The sequence below is a fragment of the Hippocampus comes genome, unplaced genomic scaffold (genome assembly GCF_001891065.2).
Source record: "Hippocampus comes isolate QL1 unplaced genomic scaffold, H_comes_QL1_v1.1 scaffold242, whole genome shotgun sequence".
In the NCBI taxonomy this organism is placed as follows: domain Eukaryota; kingdom Metazoa; phylum Chordata; class Actinopteri; order Syngnathiformes; family Syngnathidae; genus Hippocampus; species Hippocampus comes.
The window spans coordinates 551,183-560,543 of record NW_017805385.1 but is presented as its reverse complement, the minus strand read 5'-3'; the positions used below and the strand labels follow the sequence as shown (position 1 = coordinate 560,543).

At 41.2% G+C, this 9,361-nt stretch overlaps 1 protein-coding gene across 1 annotated transcript in view; it reads right to left on the bottom strand.

The window, feature by feature from the left end:
* Window positions 1-6,988: 6,988 nt before the first annotated feature.
* Window positions 6,989-9,361, bottom strand: part of LOC109517550 (solute carrier family 40 member 1-like) — an 8,010-nt gene continuing 5,637 nt past the window's right edge. The window contains exons 2-3 of the mRNA XM_019872767.1: window positions 8,933-9,361; window positions 6,989-7,813 (exon numbers count right to left, since the gene is read on the bottom strand). Of these exons, the coding sequence (XP_019728326.1) occupies window positions 7,554-7,813; window positions 8,933-9,361 (689 nt within the window). The 3' untranslated portion in view covers window positions 6,989-7,553. The remainder of the gene's footprint in view (window positions 7,814-8,932) is intronic.

Here is a 9,361-nt window from a genome sequence, read left to right as displayed (position 1 = left end):
AACACACCCAAAAGGGAAGTGGGAGAATCTCTTGAATGCAGGAGAGTCTGGATTCAGGACTGGGCGGGGTGCTTTGTTGGAAGGTCAAACATTTTGTTCGGTCAATCCCACAATACAATAAGCAAATGTCAAATCGCGTTTGTTAGGCGTTTCTCGGCCTTACATTACGCTTCCTATGAAGGATGGACATGATAATGATAAATGTATCAAGAAACAGGCCAACTTTTATTCAGCATTGAGGTTGAGACGAGATCGCAAAATTATCTTTCGAATTTGTTGGTTGGCACTTTTCATTGACTAATTTGCAGACGAAGATAAGAAATATTCATTTTACAATTTACCAGTTGAATTTTTATGACTTTTGACATGCGCTGCAAGGTTAGTTAAAAAAGGTGAAGCTGGGAAGAGTGAGAAGGGAGGGTGTACTGTGGAACCTTTCTCTCTATTCGAAGATACAAATGAACCATTTATGATTAAAAGAATAACACACTTTACCTTCAAAACACTGTAGTAAATAAAGATAATTCAATTTTAGAGGCAAAAATAATTTCTTCCGCTTTGTGCTCTCAGGCTGATTTTTGAAGATATCACATTAATGATCCTCAAGTAACTGAAAAATGGTCACCTGACTACAGTTTGTCCAGTTTTTTTTTTTTGGTTCTAAATGAGGAGATGGGATTTGGCCACTGTCATGTAAAGAGCTGGATCTATTCTGTGAGAAAGAGGGCTTTTTCCCCACCCCTAAAAATCCTCAACTATTTGCCTGAACACCTTTAACAGAAAGCTGATGAAATGAACTTGACCATATGAGACCATATGAACATAATATAACTGCTTTCCTGACTGACTTTAGCGTGTTTCAAAAAGTTGAAAAATTTGGGAGCATGAAAGTGGCCCTTTCGTGCTTCCAGTTTTCCGTATGCGGCCCTCAAACGAAAACGTTTGGACACCCCTGGTATCGACTGACCAAGAACATTCATTTTTTTCTCCCCATATGACCATTTTATCTATTAGGGTTCTATCGATTTGTCCAGAGTCAGCAGCATACGCTTGACTGCATCCTTACAAGGCCATCCACTTGTGCCCGCGTCCCATATGTGCTGACTCATCAAAGTGCCGCGTGAAAAAAGGGTTCGCAATTTCAGTTGCTCTTTCTTCTTTTGCACCTTTTACCCTTTCACTTGTTTACGAAAACACAATCGGAGTATTCTTACTTCTATCGAGTGTCTCCTCATTTGACTACACCAGCAGGCACACTGTAAAAATAGGCAATCTTAAAGCATACATATTATCCAAAATTGACATTACAATTGATTGCACACAAACATTTGGCTATTTGGAGCACCTGCCTGTCCATCCATCAAGTGTGAAATTAAACAACCCAAAAAATCTTTGGTTATCCACCTAATTCTGAAAATGTTTTCTTTCAGCAAGCCGTTAAGCATTTGTGGGACATCAATTCTGAATTTCCACCATTATCTAGGCCAGCTGAAGATTCAGAGCTACTTTCAAGCGATCACCAAAGAATGGCCACCAGACGACACTGTCTGAAATGCTATCATGCAAGGGCACAGGTGGGAGTTAATGCTCGAACTCCCACAAGTGTCCGAGGCTCCTGCCACCAGGTTAAATCCAAAAGGTAAGCAGAGCTGCATTGATTGTTAGTGGATACACATATTAGTGTTAGCTAACAGTTTTGCTTCTGATAAGTGTCACAAACTCGATTGCTCTGTGAAGTTGTCGGATGGGTGAGAGTGGGTATTTGTGTTTGGTGATGTGTTTATCTCTGCGCTGGGCTCCCGCAAGTTGAAGTTACGCTTGCCTTTCAGTCGTAACTCCACTTGCAGTCGTCATAGTGCCAACTGTGTATTTGCCACTGGACCAGTAGTACTGCTTATGGGGCAGAGCGCGCAGTTGCAAACTTGCACTAGACAGGGTATCCTTTTAAAATAAATGTCAGCCAGACAAGAAATAGGGTGTGTTGAGTTGAATACAATTCTTCAAAAATGGGAAATTTTGACAAAAGCGAGTCTCAGGCATGTTATTGAGACACTCAGGAACTGTTTTCAAACATTGCACAAAATATGTCTTATGTCTATTAAAATAAATTTGAAAAAGAAACACTCTACATTTCTCAACTGTACCAAAGCAATTGATCAAAACCGTAAAATGCAATTGAGTAGCCTGTATGAGAGTGATCAGTCGTGATGCGTAGGGGTGTATGTAGTGTGTTTTCAGGTGCGCATTAGAGTTCTGATGGAGAGAGAACGGTGAGAAGGCTCTTCCTCAGCCTCTGGGTTGTGGCCCTGCAGGAGCAGAGGCGCTTGTCAGAGGGGAGCTGAGTGAAACAGTCTGTTTATTGTTGGGGTGGCCAATGTCTTTGATGATTTTCTTGGCTCTGGACCGGCACCTTGTGGTGTTGATGTCCTGGTGCAAACGGGCATATTTCCATTGCCATTGTCCAGGTGGTAGGATCGAGGATATAAGCAATGGCCTCATCAGTGCTTCTGTTTGGGCACTAGGAGAACTGAAGGAGGTGGGAAGTGATGAGCTGAATAAGTCATAATGAGTCCTTCATTAGTAGATTACCTCATGCAAAGACGAACTGCAGCTCGTCTTTCACTGTACATTTCATCATGCTGCATTCATTTATTTATTTATTTTTTGCTGTTGTTTATTATCGTTGGCACTGCTCTTCTAATCTAGATCACAGGCATCTGGCCCTCCATCTCATTGTATGTGCTCCATGCCAAAGATTTCCACATGTTTTCTCTTCTTAACTAGACCGAGATAGTTAATAACCAGATGCAGGTGCAATTATGTAACCTGATGTGCTGATTATTAGGTTTCCCTCACTGAACAACACAACAGGGAAAGGAAGTGTAACTGTCCCGTGCTCTGACCGCATGCCTGTGAACAAACTCACTGCAGCTCAGCCTCTGCCAAGACCAGATGCCGTGCCAATGAGACCCTTTTGGCAGAACGTCGGTCTTATTGGAAATGGAAGCATAGCAGTGCAGTGAAGGGAAAAAAAATGGTGAAATGCAGAAAGGAAAGATTCAAGCGGTTGATGTTTCATTTTAAATGGAATGATATCTGTAATCTATTTACAGAAAACATAAACTCTCTATGACCTTAGAACAAAGGTACGACAGAACAGTGATATTTATTTATTTTGCATACCGTTACACCCCTAGTAATTATACATTTGTGTGATTTCAAGCTTTATGTGTTGCAGCCCTTCCTGTTCTTGATGTTTTCTGATGCTGCATTCATTTATTTATTTATTTTTTGCTCTTGTTTATTATCGTTGGCACTGCTCTTCTAATCTAGATCACAGGCATCTGGCCCTCCATCTCATTGTATGTGCTCCATGCCAAAGATTTCCACATAGTTCCCTTGTTTTCTCTTCTTAACTAGACCGAGATAGTTAATAACCAGATGCAGGTGCAATTATGTAACCTGATGTGCTGATTATTAGGTTTCCCTCACTGAACAACACAACAGGGAAAGGAAGTGTAACTGTCCCGTGCTCTGACCGCATGCCTGTGAACAAACTCACTGCAGCTCAGCCTCTGCCAAGACCAGATGCCGTGCCAATGAGACCCTTTTGGCAGAACGTCGGTCTTATTGGAAATGGAAGCATAGCAGTGCAGTGAAGGGAAAAAAAATGGTGAAATGCAGAAAGGAAAGATTCAAGCGGTTGATGTTTCATTTTAAATGGAATGATATCTGTAATCTATTTACAGAAAACATAAACTCTCTATGACCTTAGAACACAGTTATATTTATTTATTTTGCATACCGTTACACCCCTAGTAATTATACATTTGTGTGATTTCAAGCTTTATGTGTTGCAGCCCTTCCTGTTCTTGATGTTTTCTGCTTTTTCTCATACCTTGCATGAAGTCATGCACGACAGGGATTCACTCTTTAGATTTTTGTAGATGCCGTGCCAATGAGACCCTTTTGGCAGAACGTCAGTTATCTGTAATCTACTTACAGAAAACATAAACTCTCTGTGAACCGAACTATGACCTCAGAACAAAGGTGTGACAGAATAGTGATATTTATTTATTTTGCATACCGTTACACCCCTAGTGATTATGCATTTGTGTGATTTCAATCTTTATGTGTTGCAGCCCTTCCTGTTCTTGATGTTTTCTGCTTTTTCTCATACCTTGCATGAAGTCATGCACGACAGGGATTCACTCTTTAGATTTTTGTATGACTTTAGAGCAGTGGTTCTTAACCTTGTCAGAGGTACCAAACCCAACCAGTTCTTATGTACATTCACCGAACCCTTCATTAGTGAAAAACAAAAATATGACTTTTTACAAATTCAAGACAGAAAAAACACATTCATGAAAAACAGAAAAAAGTAAATAAAAAAAGAAATAAGTATTATGTGTTGCAGCCCTTCCTGTTCTTGATGTTTTCTACTTTTTCCCATACCTTGCATGATGTCATGCACGACAGGGGTTCACTCTTTAGATTGACTTTAGAGCAGTGGTTCTTAACCTTGTCAGAGGTACCGAACCCAACCAGTTCTTATGCACATTCACCGAACCCTTCATTAGTGAAAAACAAAAATATGACTTTTTACAAATTCAAGACAGAAAGTTTTTTAAATTTTACGACGTACTATCACGACAGTCACACGTTGACTACTGAGCGGACTAAATTTCCCGCAGCACTGATTGAACAAGCAATGTAATCATCTGCAGCCAGTGATGGCCAAGCGGGCGTGTCACAACTAATTGACATGTTGAGTTGGGTGTGTGTTCACCTCCATGGCAGAGGCTCCGTCGAACCCCTGAGACCGATTCACCGAACCCCTGGCGGTTCGATCGAACCCAGGTTAAGAACCACTGCTTTAGAGGCATATTGACTTTCAGAAAATGTTGGTCAAATTCCCAAATTGTATGATCTCATGGGAATTTGGATGAAGAGGTATATGACTGTATCATACCGCAGGGAGACAAAGGACATCGCCAGCCTTGAATATCTACGAACAGCTTTGTACTACGTTTCTTTGTAGAGTCCTTTTCTAGTTTCTCAATGAGGCAACCGCAGCTTCAGTGTGCTACCACTGACCCAGTTTCTAAAGTAAACGAATTTCAAAGTGAGAATGCCTCAAGTCAGGCTTGTTAGTGTGGGCACGTTAATCAGGGAATAGCACGAAAAGCATTGGGGATGCTGTAAGGCCTGAAGCAGCAGGAGGAGGATGTGATGAAAGCTCATTTTGCTTGTTGCGCTTTTTCATTGAGACCCAAATCTTTCAACCTCTGCTTATCTTTCGGTTTACAGTATTACACTTGTGGCATGCCTTCTTATGTCCTATCCTTCACGCATAAGCTTCACTGCTTGAAAACAACTGCAAAACAGAGTCGATACATAAATCAATATTGCCATTAAAACAAAAAAAGACAAAAATCACAACATCATCAATCATACACACCAAAAAAAAAAACCACGTTTTAAAATATACACTAAAAAATGGTAGACCAAAGTACTGACAGATTAGGTGATTTTTTTTTTCTCACAATTTTGGGGTGGTTTTTTTTTTTGTGATGTTCCCACAGAAGGGAGGAAAAGAGATTTTAACCGAAGATCATAAATCGGAACTTAACTGCCACAGAGTAACTGGCTGGTTCTGGCTGCTCAGTGTTATACAAGCAGAAGAGGGTCTCCTTGGAGTTCTTTTCCAACGGTGCCGGTGAAATAACCCCAATTTTTTTTGTAACACGTGCTAACACAGGAGTAAAGTCATAATCAAAGTAAATGTAAATGAATAAAAAATTCGAATTGGGAAAACATGTAAGAACAGCGGTAACAGAGTGTGCCTCCTTTTGCTGCATGTTTGTGATCTCATGCTGCTGTGTGAAGAAGTTCATTTAATGCTGTTTGTGCTTCCACATTCCACACTTGAGATTGAAAACGAGGTCCAACTCCACAAGAAAATGAAAATCAAAAAAAGCTTCATTAATTGCATCACTGCCAATACAAAGCCATCAGGGCAAACGTTATCAGCGTGCACGCTTCCTGTTTCCTCTCCATGTCTGTCAAGCTGTCAACGGGCGAGTGGTTTTACGTCATCTTAGTTTTAGGATGTAGTTTCATTGTACAATGGTTAACGTATCTATCTGAAATTTTAAAGGCAATATAAAAGTTATTTCGAGAGGCTTTTTAAATTGGAGTGCAGTTGACGAAGGTTGAATGACACCAGCAATTTGAGTCAGGATCAAATGATTTCACTTTGCATTATTTTCCATGAGAAAGGAAAGGAAAACAACCAATGTCAATGGATTGAGTTCGACCTGAAAGGTTCTACTGTACTTCTACAAATTGATGATGTTACCGGTAGTTGTAGTTCGTGTTCAGTTTGAATTGGGTAAGCCAATTAGCGTCGCCTTATTTAACTTTTGACCATACTTTTAGCAAGTTCACCATCATAAATTTCACATTACAGCAGTTTTCCTTGCCGCTCTACTGGCATCATGTCAAGACAAAAATGTAATTTTACTAGTTCTTTATTATTTATCATGAGGAGGATATCAGTCAAACATAAACAGTGACAACACACGATATGTCGAGGTGACAGGAAAATGATACAAATATATTGCAGAGGTGATGCTGGTTGTGGGCTGCGTATGGAGGCAATATGAAAACATAGAGTAGCTGTCTTCATGCTCTCTGTCGAGGTGAGGTCATGGTGGGTCCATTTGAAGTATGAAAGTGTGGTTGAACACCCCCTGTAGGAGTGACAGTGTTGATTTCAAACATTTTGAAAAATATTGACTAACCCGATAAAATGGGTTTTTTTGAAATACACGTGCCATTGGAGATCAGTTTTTTGTTCTATAGCACTCAGGACAATACGTTTATCTGTTGTTGTGCGTTTGTTTGATTCCTGCACAGTAAAAAAAGAATCAGTTGAAGACACTCTTTTTTTGTCCGTTAAAAAGGGAGCTGCCTCTCGTACTTTTATTTGGGGTTTATTTCATATGATCTCATGTGCAATTCCCTTTATTTTCCTTAATTGGAAATCCTGGAATATTTCCAAGTGGGTGGATCAGTACCGTCTTGTATAATGCCCGTCTTTCTTAGCAATGCATCAGCGTTTGCTTCACAACAGCGGTTCTTTTGTACATGCAGTTTAAAAAAAATGTCATCATCCATCCACTTTCATAGCGAAAGCTTTCAAAGGTTCATTGAAAGCCTTGCGGTAATCCTTTGGGGTTTACTCCTGTTGTAAATTCCACTAGGACATCGCCCCCGGAGGTTTCATTGCTGCATTTATAGCGGCCATTCATATTCATGATACACTGTTGCTCCCATTCTATTGCACCTGAGTTCTGGTTTGCTGCTTTATCGCATGCAGGCCCTGCAGGGAGGAAGCAGCTGAGGTGAGACAGAGACTCTGGCTGTGGTGTGCGGAAATGAATGGCTAAGTCACGGAACGGGAGGGACACATTCATTTCACATGGTCAGAGCGGACTCGGTGCTGGTAAAGCATCTCGTGCTTGCATTTGGGGGCCTTGTCTCCCCTTTTAGGTGTCCAGGCGACGTTTTCTCTTGGCTTTGTGCGCATACAGGAAGTACATTGTGTGTCCAGTGGTGATGAAGAGCACAGAAATGAGAACTAGGATACCAAAATGCTGTGGCTGTGGAGCAGAGATGACCATTATGAAGTGGAGCAGGTCCATCAGGTAATTCATAGAGCTCTGCACCCCATTTACAACACCTCGCTCGGACTCACAGATGTTCTCCTGCAACAGCTGGGTGACTGTCAGGTCAAAGGACCACAAACCTGCAACACAAGTGACAGTGGGCTTGAAAGAAATGACCAGGGTAGCAGTTGATTTGTAATTGTGACAGTGTATATCGTAATGACCGCCTGCGCATGATATCCAAAACTGTATTCAAATATTTTGCCTTTACAAAGAAAGTGCAGTTTTGATTGACAGTGCCAGAATAGGTAGTTTGTGATGGTACTGCCTACTGCATCATAATGAGAGCTATTACGGATACCTCAATTGGTTACACAAAAGAGTGAAAAATATTAGCGACAGCTCTGATTATGATGCAGTGCAATTTTACATCACAGCAAATGACCATAACTAATAGCATATTGTCAAATAATGCCTCTCTGACAGTATGAATCAAAGCTGAGCACTTTTACCTGTGCATAGGCAGCAAATTTGTGTTTAATACAGTATCATTATATTGTGCAATTAGTGATTATGGCTGGTCGTTGTGCATGGTAATATTAAATTTACACATGGTGAGAAATTGTTTCAGATTCACTTTTTTTGCCTTAGTTGTTTGAAAAATGAAAGCCAAGTATTAACGACAGTGCGTTATGTATGTGACCTTAAATGCATTTTTGATGTGGATTTAAAAAGTCTCGACTCTTTCCTTGCACATCGGGATTTTGAGATATTCTCCTTTTTTGTTTTAACCTTTTACCAATCAAAGCTTGCGCAACATAGAATTCACCGTGCGTAATAATTTATAAAGTATTACTTTTAAGAAAAAAAAAAATCCACCTGCTGATGAACAGCAGCTCTGCTGGTTACAGCTAAGTAGTGCACTATCATCTGCCTTAACATTCCTGTAGGCAAGTTGTGTCCTGCGGCCAGTTCTGATCAAATTGATGTTATGATGCCACATCTACAGAGCTGCTTTCATCTTTTATATCATAAGGTCATCAATTTACAAAACTTTTCCCTCACAATCCAGCTGCCTTATAAGGTTACCGTACTGGTAAGTGAGAGACTTTTTGGATTTAAACAGGTTGGCAGACAGATTAAGAATTGATTGTGGCATTTCACAATGGCGAAACTAACATGTTTAGTGGTGAATGCACTATGTAAAAGTAAATGAGCTCTACTGAATGCCTAGTGTTGTTTTAACCGCATCCGCTCACCGATGCGTGCCGTGATGACTCCCATGAACAAGAGGATAATGGAGGTGTAAGATTCTGGCGCGCTACCGGAGGGCACGTTGTCAAAAAGCACAGTGTTGTTGGTCCAGTGGATGGAGGAACGGTCGGGTAGAAGTGGTTGATTGCTGCCCCCCCTCGAAGCAGAAGTGTGTTTTTGTCTTTGGTTCGCCATGCCTCCAACCTCCGAGGAGGAGTTTGAGGTAAAGTAGGGCATGAGCAAGCTAAGATCCATGGGGCTGCCGGGGGCAAAGACGGAGCACACGCACAGGAGCAAGCAGCCCAGGTGGAGGCAGCTGGAGATGATGCCCGTGTTGATCAGACCGTACGTCTTCCTCAGTCTCGTAAACATGACGGTGCCCATCAGACCGGTGATGGCCGATACGCCCATCAGCACACTGAGGAAGGAGCCGC